The sequence below is a fragment of the Lucilia cuprina genome, chromosome 4 (genome assembly GCF_022045245.1).
Source record: "Lucilia cuprina isolate Lc7/37 chromosome 4, ASM2204524v1, whole genome shotgun sequence".
Taxonomy (NCBI): domain Eukaryota; kingdom Metazoa; phylum Arthropoda; class Insecta; order Diptera; family Calliphoridae; genus Lucilia; species Lucilia cuprina.
Window position 1 is genome coordinate 57,982,142 of NC_060952.1, and position 20,064 is coordinate 58,002,205.

Genomic DNA, 20,064 nt, shown 5'->3' on the forward strand with positions numbered 1-20,064 from the left:
TCATTTCTTTTCATTAAGATCACAACATTTCAGAAATTAGTGGTATAGGGGTATTTTTTTGGTTTTAATATATTAAACATTCTCTTCCTCAAACTAACCTAACCTTCCACGATAGAACTATTGTCATGCTAAATTTCATGAAGCATAAAATCCAGATCAAAAAGTTGATTCCAAAAATGCACTGTATGTTGCCAAATTTCTTGAAAATCGGTTTATAATTTATTATATTTAGCCTAGAAATTTGGTGTTATAGCTGGTATTCTAAAAATGAACATAAAAATATGCGTAGCATCCAATGAATATAATATAGTTTTTTTAACTTCTGAGGTATGTAAATCCGAATTTTATGTAAATCGGTTTAGTACACTGAAAATAATCCATGCTCAACTCTACGAAAAAAATTTCGTAACTTCCATTTTCGTAATATTTACAAAAATTTCGTGTATAATACGAAATATTATTTAATAAAACCCTTTTCTATTTTTACGGAAGTACAAAAACCTTTCGTAATATTATTTTCTTAAATTTTAGCGAAATTAAACATAGTGACATTATCTCGAATTATTTATATAATTCGAAATTCCCTTTTTTCAATTTATGTAAATTAATTTTTTCAAGAATATTTTGCATTATACTAAAATATTTCGTTTATATTAAGAAAGAATATCGTGGTGCGAAACAACGAAACAAAAAAATTATTTTTAGTTAAAAACTCTATAATGTTTAACTAACTTTGCGATTAAGTAAAATTAAAATCTGTAATCAATTTAATTTATTATCAAAAATCGATTTTCATCTAAAGCGTAAAATCGGTTGTAGATACGTTTATAATACTCCCATCATTTATATTTTCCACCGGAAAGCTATTCATATTTCAAAACCTGTAATCGGCTGTATATCCTCAAAAAATAACTATTTGAAAACAAAATCGGATGTAGTTTACTACGATCGAGAAAATAGCATATGAAAATTTTTTATCAAAATTATATTGTTGTAGATCCATAAGTATATAAGACTCCCATCACTTATATTTATATAACACTTAAATCTACCTAGAAAATCATTCTTATCTCCCCTTAAAATTTCCATTTATACAACTCTTTAATAATTTACTTTAAATAACTCTCAATTCGGTGGTTTTACTCTTTAATGAACAACTCAAATTAAAAGTTGTTTTGTTTTCTCTGTCAAAATTTAAGTACTCTTCATATTTTCCTAGGATAGTAATTTGGTTCTTTTTTAAGCAATTTGCAATGACATCTATTTAAAAAAGTATAGTCAATAACGTCGGGTTCATCTACCTATGAAAAATTTGAATTATCTAAAAGTTTTCAAGATATACGAAATCTTGTATTGAATTCATATATGTGGTGCTAAGCCCCCACTGAAATCTCTCCCGTTATTTTCTAAATGAATGTCAAAGTTATTCATATAAAATTTGAGAATTCTAGCTCTAATAGTTTCTTAGATAACTATTTTTTCTATTTAATTTATGTAGGGCCTTCAAGATCCCCAGATTAAAGTCCTTTATCCTCAAATGTTCAGATGAATATTAAAGTACAGTAGGACCTTGATTATCCGTGATTCAATTATCCGTGAAGGAAAAATATTTTTTTTCCATCGACTTAATTTTATTTTGGATATACTTACATTTTTCAGCATTGTTCAACCGTGATAACCTCTATTATCCGTAATTAAAAGCAAATTCTGTTATTTTTTAACAACCATGAACAATTAGAACAGATCGAAAAGCGGAATCCCCGTAAAACGAATCATCTATAAATACAAAATAATTCAAATTATTTAGTTTTTATATAAATATGTACATATTTATTATTTATTTAAAATATCTATTAAAAAACTGGCCAAAGTTGGCACTCAATTAACCGGGAAAATCGATTATAAAGAATGCTTCCGGTCCCGACCATCACAGAAAATCGCGGTCTCACTGCACAATGGGGCAGAATCGAAATTTTTTGGAAATAAATCTGGCATTTCTAAACGGCTGATCCGATCGGGATAAAATTTGGCGTGAGCGTAGCCAAGAAGTATTCGAGCTTAAGTTTTGAAGATGAACCCTCAGGGACGGCGCTGTGGCGGCTCAAAGTAGGGTACATACGACATGTAAAATTTTTAAACTCGTGCCATTTTCTTCTTTTTGGCTCAAAGTAGGGTACCTACGATATGTAAAATTTTTAAACTCGTGCCATTTTCTTGTTTTTCATCCAGATTTTTATATTTTCTGAAAGCGCTCGACGAGATCTTGCTTGGACATACTACTTATCTCTTAAAATATCCGAGTTATAGGCATTTAAAAATTTAACTTCTATTTTAGTAATATTTACAAAAATTTCGTGTATAATACGAAATATTATTTAATAAAACCTTTTTCTATTTTTACGGAAGTACAAAAACCTTTCGTAATATTTTCTAAAATTTTAGCGAAATTAAACATAGTGACATTAATTATATTATACTACAACATTTTTATAAAATTTAAGAAAAAGTATAATATTATTCTCAAATTATTTATATAAAAAATTGAAAATTCGTGTGGAGAATAATTTTAAACTAAAATTAGAAAATTTATATTAAAATGAAAAAAAAAAATGTTTGAATAAATTAATATTTCTTAAATTTTACCATATTTATTCAAAATTCCCTTTTTTCAATTTATGTAAATTAATTTTTTCAAGAATATTTTGCATTATACTAAATTTTTTTTCTTCAGTTATTTATTTGCAATCTATTTTACAATAATAAGCAAATTTTGTTAAATATAACAATGACATTCATTCTAAACCCCAATGAGTTAAAAAAAATACATATCTTAAGTAATATATAAATCACTTAGTGTAGCTTATATTTAATAATATATCTAATATTTACATATTCGCTAACTATCTTCTAAAAGGAAGGTCTAGTACATCGTACCGTTTAAGTCTATTGACTTCATCACTATCGTCTAGTAAGTTAATTGCTAGAATGTTTGAATGGTTACTGAGATGTTGGAGGTAGTTGGAGGAAAATCTATTTATTTCTTGTTTAACTTTTGGAATGAGCAAGTCTTTATGAATGTTGTCATTGGTGATAAACCAGGGAGCGTTCACAATCAATGGAAATTCTCGACCCTTTACAAAAAATTTCAAGCCAATATCTCAATTACATTCAAAAATATGTTCATTTAAACCTGTGTCCTTTAATTTCATCTTTTTCATATTTTAGTATTAAGTATGACAGACAGGACATACATTTTGTGTTGAGTAAAATATTTGGACAATTTTTAAAAATTATTTAGTTAATTATTTTATTAAAGACTATAACATTGTATATACAATAAAAAAAATATAATTTTATTATGAGCCACGCACAACAACACCTAAATCACCCCACACAAACCACCTTTCCCGCCCACCGAAATATAAAACGCAATTTAATACAATATCATCAGTTAGTATAATAGCTTTTTTATTTGAACTGTTTATCTTAAACATAATACAATTAATTCTTACAACCTACTTATATAGTTAATTCCTAACACTACTTATTTTCTATAAATTAATCTGTCATATCGGTATACATATCCAGAAGGTAATATAAGTCCTTTAAATCTTCCTCGTTTTGAGATGATAGAGTTTCATAACAAATCCATCTTTTTCGCATAGTTGAAAGAACAGGATCAGAAGATAGAAGTAAACTATTAAAAATATCTTCATTCTGTGATTGCCTGGAGCATTTTCTTGAGCTGAAAAGTTGAACATGCTTAAAATCTCGATTCCTCGCTTCCTGGGCTTCTTCTGTTAACTCTCCAAGTGGAAGAATATTCTATTCAATTATTATTTGACCATGACACAATACTTTGTGTTAGTTCCCTCCATGGATACAGAGATACAAGTAATTTAGAAATTTCAGATGTAAATTCCCCAAATCGATTTCCATTAATTTTATGTTTACTATTCAGTGCCATTAAAATAGTGTTAACTCTTCGAAGCAACTCCTTGTCGTTCCGATTATTTTTGAAGTAATTTCAAAATCACGAAAAAACCTTCTCGCCGTATTACCGTCATTTGTACTACCGCAACTTGGAAGTGGTTTGTCGATGTTTAATCCCATCTGAACTTTAAATTCTTCTTGGATTCTACTTTTTTCCGCAGCTCTCAGTTCTTTCAATTCTTCATTATTTTTTGTTGATTTAGTAAGATTCTCTGCACACTTCTATATTTAAGGTCGTATGCTATGTGTAAAAAGTAATCCAAAATCGTATTCTGGCATTAAGTGGTGAAATTCCGAAAGGCAGGACTTCTTCATTAATACTTCTGCTTTTGTTTATATTTGAGAATTGCGACTTTTTCTCATTACATATTGAGCATCTCCAGAAGGAAGAAGTTTTTGTTATGGCATTGCTGACCTTTCCATCAATCATTGTTAAGCTTAGTTGATATGATACGTTAATAGAGAATTCCTTTATTTATGCAAATGGGCTCCAGTTCATTTATTTCATCTTTTAAATATTCCACTTAATCTTTTGTTGTTTTCTTTGACTCCTTTATGTATTCAAATCCAATGGGTCTACAAAATTTTTTGAACCCGGAGTTGTATTGATCCATACATCTTCAAATGAATTTCCGATGTTTGACGATGATGTATTAAGGGAATATGAACGAATTCGTAATGACACTAATGATGACATAAATACACTTTTGTAGTCTGCTAATATCCGACTTCCACAAGCTTGTTTGTATTCTGGAAGTGCTGATAAACCGTCACATCCCCACTTACACATTAAGACAACATCACAGTTATGAATTTTCCTTAGTTGGTCTTCTGAAAAGTCTGACACAATTCTTGATGCTGTGTTTTCGAGCAAAGATGATATATCAATACAAGCTTCCACATCATTAACAGCAATAGGTAATGGTAGGATAGTTTTGATTTTTTTCTGGATCGCCTTGTATGATGGTAATATATTGTGTCCTTTTTCATGCAGAGCTTTCCTTAATATTTGGTACTTATTTCGACTGAGACCCAGTTCCAACATAAGCGCTATTGCTTCCTCTTCAGTAAAAATTGGTTGTGATGTTGGTATACTTTCCACAATTCGCTTAAGTCGTTTTGGTAATACATTAGGAAGAATAGTTGCAAAATAGGTACGGCATCCATAAGTTGGTTTTCTTTTTTCAGCATTTCGTTAAATGTATCAGCAATTTCCTTATTTGAGATTGAAAAAAGTTTTTGTGTGACCCTCTTTTTTTTGACCTTAAACATAAGCCTTCGTATGACTTGCAAGTCGCTCCTGCTGATGTGTTGTAAGTTGAGATTTTCGTAGTAGTTTCCATCCAACTACAAAATTTTAATCGAAATTTCTTTTGATTTCCATCCACAAACTTACTTTTTACATTAAAAAGTTTTCAATTTTTGATATGCCTGTTTTGTCTAATTTTCTACTATATGTAGTTTTTATATAATTTGAAATGTCTTCAATTCTTTCTGGCCCTTTTGAAGATACACTCCATAAAACGGAACACAACTCTTCGTACTTTAATGTAATCTTCATTGCAGATTTATTAAATATGGTACTTAAAATCTGAGAAGTTTACTTATATACCAATTCTTGTTATTTCCGATACAGGTATTCCAAAGTAAAAAATTACGAACTGTCTACCTATTAACATTTAGGACTATATTACTATAACCTGTAATTCAGTCATTGATATTTCTTATTAGTGAATGAATCGAAATTATCATTACCTGTATATTTTTTACCTACATGAGCATAAACGAAACAGAACGAAATGATCTGTCGAAAAAATTTAGGTAAAAAATAGTTATAAATTTCTGAAAATTTAAGCATAGTAGGACCTTTCAATTATAAGGATAAGCAAACAAATAGAAAATAGGTAAATATAAGATTTAAACATGTTCTGTCATATTTAATACTAAAATATGAAAAATATAAAATTAAAGGATACAGGTTTAAATGAACATATTTTTGAATGTAATTGAGATATTGGCTTGAATTTTTTTGTAAAGAGTCGAGAATTTCCATATCTAACTAAAAAAAGATATTAAGGGAAAAATATGGACTAAATTGTTGTAGCTATCTGCGACCCTATTAAAATTTTGATATAAATCATAGTTTTAGAAATTTAACAAATATGTAATATATGACAAAATCTTTATTTATGAACAAAAATCAATGAAATCTTCAACGCTTGTTAAATTTGTCATTTCAAATAAGAAAATGCAAAAAAAAATTGAAAAGGGCAATTCCCAAAAATAGGAATGAAAATCCCAAAAATGGGATTTTTGACATATTTGCCAATAGGGTCCACATTTCTTTCAGGGCTGGGAAAATACTTTTGGAGTAAATAGAAAACATATTGAGGTTTCCAAAACTGCTTTTAGTTTTCTGATCCCTGCTTTGGGATTTTAGAACATGTCGCCCAAATTTGAAGTTTTGATAAAAAATAGGTCATATTTGGAAGGACGCAGTGGCAACATTTTCAAAAAATAGGACAAGTTTTTTACGCCAAAGCGTTCTACGTAAAGATACCTTTTAGAAAACTATAAAATTGTTATATGTTCTTAAAGAAAATTTTATTTTATTAATAAAAGAGTCAAGACACATTTTGGGTAAAGAAACGGCAAAAATCAAAAATTTTTTGAATTTTTAAATTAAAAAAGTATATTTTTGAATCTGTAAATGATATTGATCTGAAATTTTTTGTATATTATTGGAAATTTTGTTGTCTAACTAACAAAAAATTGAGTCCATTTGGTCCAAAATTACGGCCGGTATTCAAAAAAAGGCGGACCAAGGTATGGTAAATTTTGTATCACTAAATTTTTAAATGCCTATAACTCGGATATTATAAGAGATAAGTAGTATGTCCAAGCATGTTTTTTCAAGATCTCAGAAAATATAAAAATCTTTGTATTTGGGTGAAAAACAAAAAAATGGCACGAGTTTAAAAATTTTACATGTCGTTGGTACCCTACTTTGAGCTGCCACAGCTCCGTCCCTGGGGCATCTGCGGGTTTCATCTTCAAAACTTAAACTCCTTGGCTATGCTCACGCCAAATTTTATCCCGATCGGATCAGCCGTTTGGAAATGCCAGATTTATTTCCAAAAAATTTCCATTCTGCCCCACTGTGCGACCGTTAAAAATATCAAAATTTTTCGACCATAGCTGAGAACAGGTTCACGTTATTCTATAAGAACAGAAACTCATATTCAAGTAACTACAGATGTATTTTAAGTAATACAATTGTTTTATTAGAATATTTAAAAAAATATGTTTATTTTTTTATCACATTTCGAATTCAGGTGCTCTGAGACACGATAATGGTCTGGGGAATTTTTAATAACTTTTACAATTTTCAATCAATAAATGCAAATGTAAATGCATCTTCAAATTTCAGAGCCGTTGCGGCACCAGTTAACGTAGTCCAATTAACCTAATTTTTTGCACGACTTATTTAGGGGAGGGGACGGGCAAAATTCAAAACTTAGTTTTTTTGAAGCACTCTAATGTATATACATCATATTGGAAGAAAAACATCTGTGCCACTATTGGGCCTGTTGTGTGCTGGGAATCGAACTCACCACCTCCGAGGACACACAAATTTACTTATAATATTTAATAGTCAATATTGAAGCAATAATTTTTTATAATAGTTTTACTTTTAATTTTTATTTATTTTAAAATAGATGTCTACAGCAAGGTGCTTTAGCCCGTACAACTGCATCCACGCAAATGAACGATCAGTCATCAAGATCCCACGCAATATTTACAATTTTAATAAGAAGGCAACGTTTAATTACATCGGGAAGTGAATACGTAAAAGATGACCTGGAAACATTAACATCAAAATTTCATTTTGTTGACTTGGCTGGATCAGAAAGAATGAAACGTACCGGAGCTACAGGCGAGAGGGCACGTGAAGGTATTTCAATTAACAGTGGATTATTGGCATTAGGAAATTGTATTTCCGCATTGGGAGATAAAACAAAGAAAATTTTACATGTTCCGTATAGAGATTCTAAACTCACCAGATTACTTCAGGACTCATTAGGCGGTAATAGTCAGACAATTATGATTGCATGCATATCACCCAGTGATTGCGATTTTATGGAAACTTTAAATACTCTAAAGTATGCAAATAGAGCCAGGAACATTAAAAATAAAGTACAAGTAAACCAGGATCAAAATTCCCGCACAATTTCCCAGTTACGCAGAGAAGTGGCGTCACTTCAATTAGAGCTTTTAGAAATAAAGCAAGTAAGTTTGGTAATGAATTTGTATTCTTTATTTGTATTTTTAGATATGAATGGAAATAAATTTGTGTGACATATTTTAGTAAAAGGATCGATTACACCATCCGACACTCAATATTAGACACGAACCAGATGATATGTATAAATCTAAAACTAGATCAAAATCTCAAAGTACATTTTTAAAAAATTATTTCAAATACTTCTGTATTCTTGAAATTCAACAAATAAACACATATTAATTTTTTTATTATAACATATCTAAAGGATATTTGGCTTAGTCTTCGTTTGGCCCAAGGACGAATGATAAAATTATTTGGCTAGTTCGCATAAAATCGTACCCGAATAGGACTTCTACCAACAAAAATAGGCCAACAAAAATAATGAAAATTTAAATTAAAAACAAAAATATATATTGTGAAGTCCTTATAAAGTTTTGAAGATCATGACCATTTAATATATATATATATATATATATATATATATTATATATATATATATATATATATATATATATATATATATATATATATATATATATATATATATATATAATATATATATATATATATTATATATATATATATATATATATATATAATATAATATATATATATATATATATATATATATATATATATATATATATATATATAATATATATATATATATATATATATATATAATATTATATATATAATATATATATATATATATAATATATATATAATATATATATATATATATATATATATATATATATATATATATATATATATATATATATATATATAAAAATAACCAAATTAAGAAAAAAGTAAACAAAATTATTTTTATTTGTTTTATGTTAAATTTCGTCGCTAAATTGGTATTATGAAGACAGTTATGAGCTTTAATGTAATTTTCTGTACGGGATCTTATATGAGAGGTATGGTCAATTATGGACCAATTCTCATAAAATCTGACAAAGATATTTTAGTTCCTTTAAACTTTGATTATATTGAATTTTGTTGCTATATTGCAGTACATTATGAGCTTTAAAGTCATTTTCAGAGGTGACTTTTTATGAAGGATAGGGTCAATTATATTCGAAAAAATTTTGACAAATACATTTCCAATAAAACTTTTTTATATTGAGTTTTATTGCTATAGATTATATTTTTAAGCAATATAGTAATTTTCTGAATAAGGCATAGTACGGGGGCGAGGTGAAATCGTTGACCGATATTTCGCATTTTTTATACCAATCAAACTAGGTCAATTAAAAATATATTGGCATCGTATTTTCAACAATAAATATATGTCTCTTCGCAGATTCGTTAACAAATGCAATTAATATTTATTTTAAAAAATAACTGAGTTTTTAACGCGTTTTAGCGCAATTTAAAAATACTCCTCATATGTCTTTTTGGAAAACAATTTTAAATTATAAAAATTCTTCCCATTTTCTGTACAGATTTGAAGATTTCGTTCGAAATTTGGGTTTAAATTATAATATCATGTAGCGGATGTTAGCATTACATTCATAACTTCAGCATTATTTGTAAACGTAATCTATCTAAATTATCAGACAAATTGACCAAAATATAGAATTTAGGACGGTAAAATAAAAACTAGTATACAACATCATCTAGAAAATGTAAATAAAGAACTAAAAGTCATGATGAGATAGTAGAAGTCAAAGGTCATGAGTATCAAATCTTTGCATATATCGCGATTATTGTTCGTCTTAAGAGTTTAGATGTTATTACAACTTTTGTATACAATACAATTTAATTTTCCTTAGCTGTGTTACTTAAAACTATCAGTTGATTAATACTTTAAAGATATTTCGGGACCGGAAGCATTCATTATAATCGATTTTCACGATTAATTGAGTGCCAACTTTGAACAGTTTTTTAATAGATATTTTAAATAAATAATAAATATGTACATATTTATATAAAAACGAAATAATTTGAATTATATTGTATTTATAGATGATTCAAAAATATATAAAGATAATTTTGTTAGAAAACCGCAGATAAGGATTTCATTTTATGTAATTTCTAAAAATAATCGTGTATTGTTATTTGTCTCTTATTTTCCAATTTAATATTTTCGTTTTACGGGGATTCCGCTTTTCGATCTGTTCTAATTGTTCATGGTTGTTAAAAAATAACAGAATTTGCTTATAATTACGGATAATAGAGGTAATCACGGTTGAACAATGCTGAAAAATTTAAGTATATCCAAAATAAAATTAAGTCGATGCAAAAAAAAAATATTTTTCCTTCGCGGATAATTGAATCACGGATAATCAAGGTCCTACTGTACTTTAATATTCATCTGAACATTTGAGGATAAAGGGCGAACTTTAATCTGGGGAGCTTGAAGGCCCCACATAAATTAAATAGAAAAAATAGTTATCTAAGAAACTATTACACAATAAAACAACAAAGCAGTGGTGTAGTAAGAGTAGCATTCAACTGGTAGACGGAAGATACTGAGTTCAACCCCAGTCTGTGTCGTCTTTTTATTTTTTCATAAATATTCTATAAATAACTATATAAAAAAAACTTATTTCCAACCAAATAATATTGACTTACTTTTGGAACATATCAAACAAAAATAAGTACTTTTTCTAGTAGAATTGTAAGTACTTTACTCGATGAGTTCTGGTGATTTTTCTAGTGAATTTGAAACAAAATATTTTGCTGGATAGCACCACATATATGAATTCAATACAAGATTTCGTATACAGTAGTTTTCCGATTTAACGAACGTATATGTTGTCAGGCCAGTTCGTTAAAGTGAATTGTTCGTTATATGCAGTACTAACTTAAAAGTGGGTTTTTGTCATGTGATTAATTCAATTGTTTGCAAAAAAATCCAAAACGAAAAAATAATTCACATGTACACATGCAAAATAAAAATAACCAATTTTGGTTAATAATAACCAAAGTGGCAACACTGATTGTGGAAATGGCTTTCGATATAACGATCGGATAAAGAAATTGACAGTAACATTTCTGAAGTAAAAAAAGTTTATTTTTTAAAAACTTTTTGGTGTTTACGAAATTTTCGAAAATGAACGAACAATTATGAATGATTGTTAAACAAATCTCAAGTATATTTTCTGTATATAAAAGTAAAAAAAAGTTACATTTGCGTCTATAAATGTGATATTTTTGCAAAATTTTGTATAAATATCTTAATTAGGTAATGAGTTATGGTCGTTGAAGCGATTTTTGGAGAGAACCTTGTATGGAATCTATGACCAATTATAGACCGATCGAAAAAAAAACATTTATGTATATAAAAGTAATATTAGTAGTAAATTTTGTATAGATATCTTAATTAGATGGCGAGTTATGAGCGTAAAAGTGAGGGGACCTTGTGTGACCAATTGTGGATTGATCGGAAAAAATTTTACGTTAACATTTATGTAGATAAAAATTATATTTGTTTCAAATTTTGTATAAATAATTTAATTAGGTAGCGAGTTATAAGCGTTTAAGTGATTTTCGGGAGGGGACTTTGTATAGGAGCCAATTGTGGACAGATCGGAAGAAAAAATTTTTTATGTATATAAAAGTAATATTTGTAGCAAATTTTGTATATATATCTTAATTAGGTAATATATAGCTAAGAGAGTCTAGTTTTACCAGAATATTATTTATGGCCATGTTCCATAAGAGTGGTGATAATACCTATAGATTTTTATAACCTTCACCTTCGTGAGAAGGGTATATATAAGTTTGTCATTCCGTTTGTAATTTCTATAATATAATTTTCCGACCCTAAAAAGTATATATATTCTGGACCCCAGATATCGGCGAGATCCGAATCTTCAATAATTCTGTTAGACATGCTTTCGAAAAGATCGCTATTTAAAATCAGCAAAATCGGTCGGTAAATAACGGAGATATGAGCAAAAATCCGAGACAACCTCTGAAAATTTCATCAAAAAATGTCAACAACAACACTGTATTCTATATAATATGTACACACGTGTGTGTAGATGTATTTGGTTTTATTCAGCTGTGTACTTTTTTTGTATGTTTGGAATCCAAACATACAAAAAATACACAGCAAAAAAATATGATTTGCATTTTTTGTTAAAATAAAATAATTTTCCCTTTTGTTTTGCAAATATATTTCTTAATGAATAGAAAAAAGTATTTAAAACGTTTTCAATTATATGAGAGTAGATTGTGAGTTATTGTACAATAATTTTTATGCGAATAATGTAAGTTTGAAATTTAACCTAACACAAATTTTTTCCAAGTGCTTCTTAAAACAATTTTTTTTACGATAAACAAAAACAAAATCTACGTCTCGTCAATGTTTACCAGCAATGAATACGAAAGTGTGTTGTTTTACTCTTGCTTGTATACTGTTAAGAACAACAACAACGTATTGTTAGTGTTAAGCGCATATAAGTGTATTGAATACACACTGTCTATAGCTAAGCGCATTTATAACAAGAGTGCTATATTCGGCTGTGCCGCATCTTATATACCCTTCACCATAGTGTATTTTAAACACCTTTTATAAATTTTAAATTTTTTCCCGACTACATTATTATTACATCAAAAGCTAAACAAAAAGAACAACAACAACGCTAAACGAAATAAAACACAAAATACACAAGGCATCTAAACCAACAGACATCTAAACCATTGGCGGCCAAACATGCCCTCACAGGCAATGTGTTATTCTGACTTACACACACGCAATACAAATATTCTCAGCAACAAAACAAACTATACACAAAACAAAAACAATTTAATTTAGTTGCTCTCTTTATGAAATGATACACAGAGAATATTTTCAAAAGCCATTATAAATTAATGTATTAATATATAAATAAAAGTAGTACCAAGCGCATGGGGCTTGGGCACCCTTGGTTTGGATGCTGTTGGCGTCATTGTGTTGTTGTTTATACCCTTCACCTTCGTGAGAAGGGTATATATAAGTTTGTCATTCCGTTTGTAATTTCTATAATATAATTTTCCGACCCTATAAAGTATATATATTCTGGATCCTTATAGATAGCGGAGTCGATTAAGCCATGTCCGTCTGTCTGTCTGTTGAAATCAGTTTTAGAGGACCCCAGATATCGGCGAGATCCGAATCTTCAATAATTCTATTAGACATGCTTTCGAGAAGATCGCTATTTAAAATCAGCAAAATCGGTCGGTAAATAACGGAGATATGAGCAAAAATCCGAGACAACCTCTGAAAATTTCATCAAAAAATTGTTATAAAAGCAAAATGTACACGTGTGTGTGTAGATGTATTTGGTTTTATTCAGCTGTGTATTTTTTTTGTATGTTTGGAATCCAAACATACAAAATATACACAGCAAAAAAATATGATTTGCATTTTTTGTTAAAATAAAATAATTTTCCCTTTTGTTTTGCAAATATATTTTTTAATGAATAGAAAAAAGTATTTAAAACGTTTTCACTTATATGAGAGTAGATTGTGAGTTATTGAACAATAATTTTATATGCGAATAATGTAAGTTTGAAATTTAAAACTAACACAAATTTTTTCCATGTGCTTTTTAAAACAATTTTTTTTACGATAAACAAAAACAAAATCTACGTCTCGTCAATGTTTACCAGCAATGAATAAGAAAGTGTTGTTGTTTTACTCTTGCTTGTATACTGTTAAGAACAACAACAACGTATTGCTAAGGTTAAGCGCATATAAGTGTATAGAAAACACACTGTCTATAGCTAAGCGCATTAACAAAAACAAAAGAGTACCAAGCGCATAGGGCTTGGGTACCCTTGGTTTGGATGCTGTTGGCGTTATTGCGTTGTTAATTTTGTTTTTCTGTGTTTTTCGTTATGTGTTTAGATGTCTGTTGGCTTAGATGCCTTGTGTATTTTGTGTTTTATTCCGTTTAGCGTTGTTGTTGTTCTTTTTGTGTAGCTTTTGATGTAATAATAATGTAGTCGGGAAAAAATTTAAAATTTATAAATGATGTTTAAAATACACTATGGTGAAGGGTATATAAGATTCGGCACAGCCGAATATAGCACTCTTACTTGTTTTTGTTTTTCTCTGTTTTTCGTTATGTATGTTTAGATGTCTGTTGGTTTAGACGCCTTGTGTATTTTGTGTTTTATTTCGTTTAGCTTTGTTGTTGTTCTTTTTGTTTAGCTTTTGATGTAATAATAATAATATAGTCGGGAAAAAATTTAAAATTTATAAAAGATGCTTAAAATACACTATGGTGAAAGGTATATAAGATTCGGCACAGCCGAATATAGCACTCTTACTTGTTCAATATATCAACGAGTGTATGAATAGTATATGATGTTAAGGGACAGAGAGAAAGGGTTTGTCAATCGAAGACCTTATGTGGATATCCATTATCCTTTCCAATGTTATCAGCATAAATGATCACTCCTTTGGATATACCATTTTACACTTCGGTCCTTAGAAAATATCCTTCGGAATCTTGATAACTCGTTGTCATTGCCAATGGATTCACAGTACTTGAAATTCTTTTAGCTCTTTGAGATCAGCCTTATACTTATTGAAACACATTTTATAGTTGTTCCAGTCAAGGTAATGCGACTATGGTCCGAAAATGAACAGTCCGTTGCAATCTTCCAATTTCTAACGAGATATTCCAAACTGTAAATTAAAGTTAAATCTATAATCTTGTTCCTGAACGTCGGCGTATCGCCCTTGTAAAATAAATATTAACTCACCTCTTTTGTTGATCCTGGCTGCAGTGATGAGCATTGGCTCTTTTCGCTCTTTTTCTTCTCGCATGTGCCGTCAGCTCAAACACTTCAGAGCTACGTGGGTCAGCGAGAAACGAGAAAACCTAATTCATTCTTTGCCAGGATACAAGTCCTTACCTTGTCTTCGGAAGACGGGTCAAATAAGTTGTAACCTTTGACCCTTAAACCAAAAACTTTAATGTTGTTAATCCAAGGTTTCTAGATAAGGTCCGTCTGTGAATCGATGAGAAATGTTACTAAATCATCTGAAGCTGCTTCACAGTAATGCAGGTTTATCTGCACCACTAACTTCTTTGGTTCTTTCGGGTACCGGAACCTGACAGTGCTAAGACCAAACATAGCAAGCCCCAATCCCCATTTTCTCTAGGACTTTTATGAACTTAGGATCCACAGCGAGTCGAAAGTCCTTGCCAGTATTTTCCTTACATACCAGTGGCAGTTTGGAAGACTGTATCACCTCAAGCTTTGCTGCTGGGTTAATGTCGCTACATTTGCCAATAGCCGATTTTAAGAATTCCTTGTTTCCGCAATTGACAACCTTCACGCCCTTAACCCAGTCTGCACCATTGAAGCATACATCCTCCGACCCATCCTCAAAAATGGCGATTTCATCAATCAACCTACCTTCAATTGATTGCCAGAAATCGGTACTGATTCTCCCATCATCATTCAGATGACTGCCACTTGAAGGCATACATCCAGGCCGGTTGACTTTTTCACCTTCTTGCTGTATGAAGAGGGTTGATTATCTCCAGATCTGGCTCTGTTTGCAGGGGATGTTATCTTAACAGTTCGACTGTCAGAAAGCTCATCGTCAAACAGAGATAAATTCCCCAGAAATCCTGGTGATTTTCGGGATTTTAAAATCCCGAAATGTTTTTTTGTCGGTAAATTTTTAAGATTTTTTGAAAATTTATTTATATTTTTCGGGATTTAGAAATCCCGATATCGGGATTCCGAGATTCATTTAAAAATCAGTCCCGATTGGCATACCTACTGTCAAACTATCAAGTATCAAGGCGAATTCAGATAAGGTGGTGTTATTCAATCAGCTGATAATTTTTTTCTTAATTCGTTAAACGGAGAAAAACTTTGTTAATATTTTAAATTATATATGTAAAAAATCTAAAAATACCAAGCACCTCGTAAACAAATATCATTTTATTTCAAAAAATGGCATAATTGGTATGTATACAAACATAATTGTTCAATTCACAATCGATGTTGTAGCGTTGTATGCGTTGTATGTCAGCAGCTGCTACAATAGTCATACCAATGTTGTTGGTATTTTCTATGCAAAAGTTCTATACAACTTTTACGACAATTTTTCATATGCTTTTCGAATGTCGTAAGAAAATTCAGTGTTGTCAATTGTTTATTTCAGCATATAAATAAAAAATTTAATCGATTTTGGCATAAAAAACGATAAAATGGTAACACAGAAATTTCAAACAAACAGCTGTTTACCAAAACAAAAACAAAATTTTATTAAAAACTGTTCATTTATTAGTTTAAAATGTGGAATAATGAAAATAATAGAATTTTAAATAAAAAGAAATTAATTTGGTTTACTTTGCTCTTTTAATTATTATTAATTAGTTTATTATTAATTAGTTTAATATTCTTTGTTTTTTTTTTTACTTTTGACATTGTTGTTTCGATTGTTTTTTTTTATTGTGAACGTAAACTTATGACTTTGAAATCTATTTAATGTTAACATATTAAACAATATTGTTTTGTATATACACTATGTAGATAAAGTGATTATCTAAAAAAAGTCTGTTCCGGAACGCATTATATAACAAAACCCATATAAGGTATTTACCCGGCATCTGCTACATTATGGCCAAATATTAAAAACTAGCTGCGTGTACCCGGCGTTGCCCGGTTTCTTCGAAAATTAAAAATAATAATTTTCTATCTCTAAATACTATACTTTTGTTTTAAATAGATGTCAAAATTTAACTTATAACGATAAAATAGAAAGGCTTCGGGGCATTTTATTAACTACAAAAATACATACAATTAACCATACAGAATTTTTGGTGGATAATTTTCTAAAAGTATAAGATTTTGAAATAAGAATAGTTTTCCTTTGGAAAATATAAGTGGTGGGAGTATTACATACGGATCTACAACCGATTTTACGCTTTATGAGAAAATAGATTTTTGATAATAAATTAAATTGATTACAGTTTTTTTACGTAATCGTAAAGTTAGTTAAACATTATAGAGTTTTCAAATATTTTTTTTTTTTATTAAAAATTTAACTAAATAAAAATTTTCATATAATTTAAGAAGTATATATCATGATCTTTAGCATTATAAATGTAAAAAAAAACTAGACACAAAAAAGTCATTGCATTTCATTAAGATCACAACATTCCTGAAATTAGTGGTAAAGGTGTATTTTTTGGATTATATGTATTAAACATTCTCTTCCTCAAACTAACCTAACCTTCCACGATAGAACGATTGTCATGCTAAATTTCATGAAGCATAAAATCCAGATCAAAAACTTGATTCCAATTTTGATTTTTATATTTAGCCTAGAAATTTTTCTATAATACCAACACCTGGTATTCTAAAAGTGAACATAAAAATATGCGTAGCATCCAATCAATATAATATAGTCTTTTTTAACTTCTGAGGTTACACCTATTAATATGCCTAATTTTATGTAAATCGGTTTAGTAGTAAAATCGAGTTTTCCAGTTTTTCCTACCGAGCGCGTCCCCGGGTGGCGGATAGGGTGTGGTGATGGACCATTTGTCCTCTCCCAGCTTTAATTTCACTTAAGCTGAGGGAGGGCAGATTGTCCACCAATTGGGAATATTATATTCCCCGCGGACCAAAAAACTGAAAAAAAACAAATATGGAAAATAATAATAAAAACATAAAAGTTACGGTGTAGGGCCTAAATAACTCAGTACCGACGGCAAGTGTTGATCTACCGCGAGTCACGTGTCGTCGTCATCCTGCAATCGTGAGCAAAATACTACTATGGAGGTGGGTACCTTGGCCTCCGTGGCGGACAATGCGTCAAGTGTACAGCATGCCACTGACGAAAATATAAGGGTGAAAGAGAAGGATGTATTCGGAGAGAGCTCTAAGCTACCTCAGCCTTTAAATACTGACTCTGAATCCTCAGATGATAATAATACCATTATAGCAAATCCCAAAAAGTATGAAGTAGGATAAATGGTGAAAGAGGTAGGTGATAGCATAGCTAAACTACCTATTACAAAGAAAAGACTTTCTGGGGCACAGAGGAGAATGTTAAAAAAGATGCTTCAGGAAATCATAGTTAGACAATCCCACGACACTCCGAAGGAAAAATCTGACTCTTTCACAAGATCTGAGGCAAAAAGGATCAGGTCTCCCGAGTAGTTGACAACTGATAATAAACCTAAGAAGAAAAAGGGCTCCCCGTCTTCTAATATACAGTCGAAGCCAAGCCATAAACCTCAATTGAGAATCCTGCGTGTAAGGTGACAACGCCAAGCCAGATATTCCGAAGACGAACACGTCAGCGAAATCAATCTCGAAGGTAAGGATATCTCAAAAGAAGCCCCGAAAATCGAGGAAGGAGAAGCTAGACGGAGGAAAAGGAAAAGAGCCGCCATCTTATGCCAAAGTTGCCAGAAGTAGACACAATTTTTTGGAAATAAATCTGGCATTTCTAAACGGCTGATCCGATCGGGATAAAATTTGGCGTGAGCGTAGCCAAGGAGTATTCGAGTTTAAGTTTTTACCCAAATACAAAGATTTTTATATTTTCTGAAAGCGACGATATCTTGAAAAAACATGCTTGGACATACTACTTATCTCTTATAATATCCGAGTTATAGGCATTTAAAAATTTAGTGATACAAAATATACCTTGGTCCGCCTTTTTTTGAATACCGGGCGTAATTTTGGACAAATGAACTCAATTTTTGGACCAAATGGACTAAATTTAATTTCCAATAACATACAAAAAATTTCAGATCAATATCATTTACAGATACAAAAATATACGTTTTTTAATTTAATAATTCAAAAAATTTTAGATTTTTGCCGTTTTTTGCCAAAAATGTGTCTTAACTCTTTTATTAATAAAATACAATAAAATACAAAATAAGAACATATAACAATTTTATAGTTTTCTAAAAGGTATCTTTACGCAGAACGCTTTGGCGTAAAAAACTTGTCCTATTTTTTGAAAATGTTGCCTCTGCGTCCTTCCGAATATGACCTATTTTTTATCTAAACTTCAACTTTGGGCGACATGTACTAAAATCAAGAGTTGAAAATTGAGTTTTGTTCATAAATAAAGATTTTGTCATATATTACATATTTGTCCCTTAATATCTTTTAGTTAGATATTTATCCCTTAATATCTTTTAGTTAGATATGGAAATTCTCGATTCTTTACAAAAATTTTCAAGCCAATATCTCAATTACATTCAAAAATATGTATTAAATATGACAGAACGTATTTAAATCCTACTTAATCCTACTACCAATTGTCTGCCTTTGGAAGTAATGAGGCGAGAGTCCCAAAATGTATGTTTTGCATTATAATCACCAGCTGCTATGGATCTTGGTCCAAGAGTTTTAAAGTAATCGAGAAACTGCTCTCGATTAATATTATACCTAGGAGGACAATATATTGAAAAATTGTAACTCTGTTATCAGTTATATTTATAGAGGTGGCCTTGTTATGGTCCTTTTTGTATTCTGGCATTGGGAAATGTATAATATTTTTTCTCGCTAATATGGCTGTTCCACCACAGGCTCTGCCACTTGGATGTTTTCTATCGTAAGTGTAGTATCCGTTAATTCTGAAACAATTCTTTAGGGTAAAGTGTGTTTCAGCGACGAGTAGTACGTCAATTTTCTTGAAGTATCAGGAATTGTTCAACTTCATTCTTGTGTTGGCAAAGGCCGCACAGTGGTATAGGAAAAAAAAAGAGGGAAATAATTCGGTAACTTCTAAACGGTTAATCCGATTTTAATGAAATTTGGTATGCACAAAAAGGAGGTGTTGTCGA

The 20,064-nt window shown here is 30.0% G+C and overlaps 2 protein-coding genes across 2 annotated transcripts in view; one reads left to right on the forward strand and one right to left on the reverse strand.

The window, feature by feature from the left end:
- Positions 1 to 20,064, reverse strand: part of LOC124419757 (putative protein TPRXL) — a 41,986-nt gene that overhangs the window by 19,169 nt on the left and 2,753 nt on the right. The gene's annotated exons all lie outside the window — the stretch shown is intronic.
- On the forward strand, positions 7,709 to 8,516 carry LOC124419755 (kinesin-like protein KIF21B). Its single transcript, XM_046950320.1, has 2 exons — positions 7,709 to 8,283; positions 8,363 to 8,516. The coding sequence occupies exons 1-2, from the start codon at positions 7,759 to 7,761 to the stop codon at positions 8,363 to 8,365; spliced, it is 528 nt and encodes a 175-aa protein (XP_046806276.1). The 5' UTR covers positions 7,709 to 7,758; the 3' UTR covers positions 8,366 to 8,516.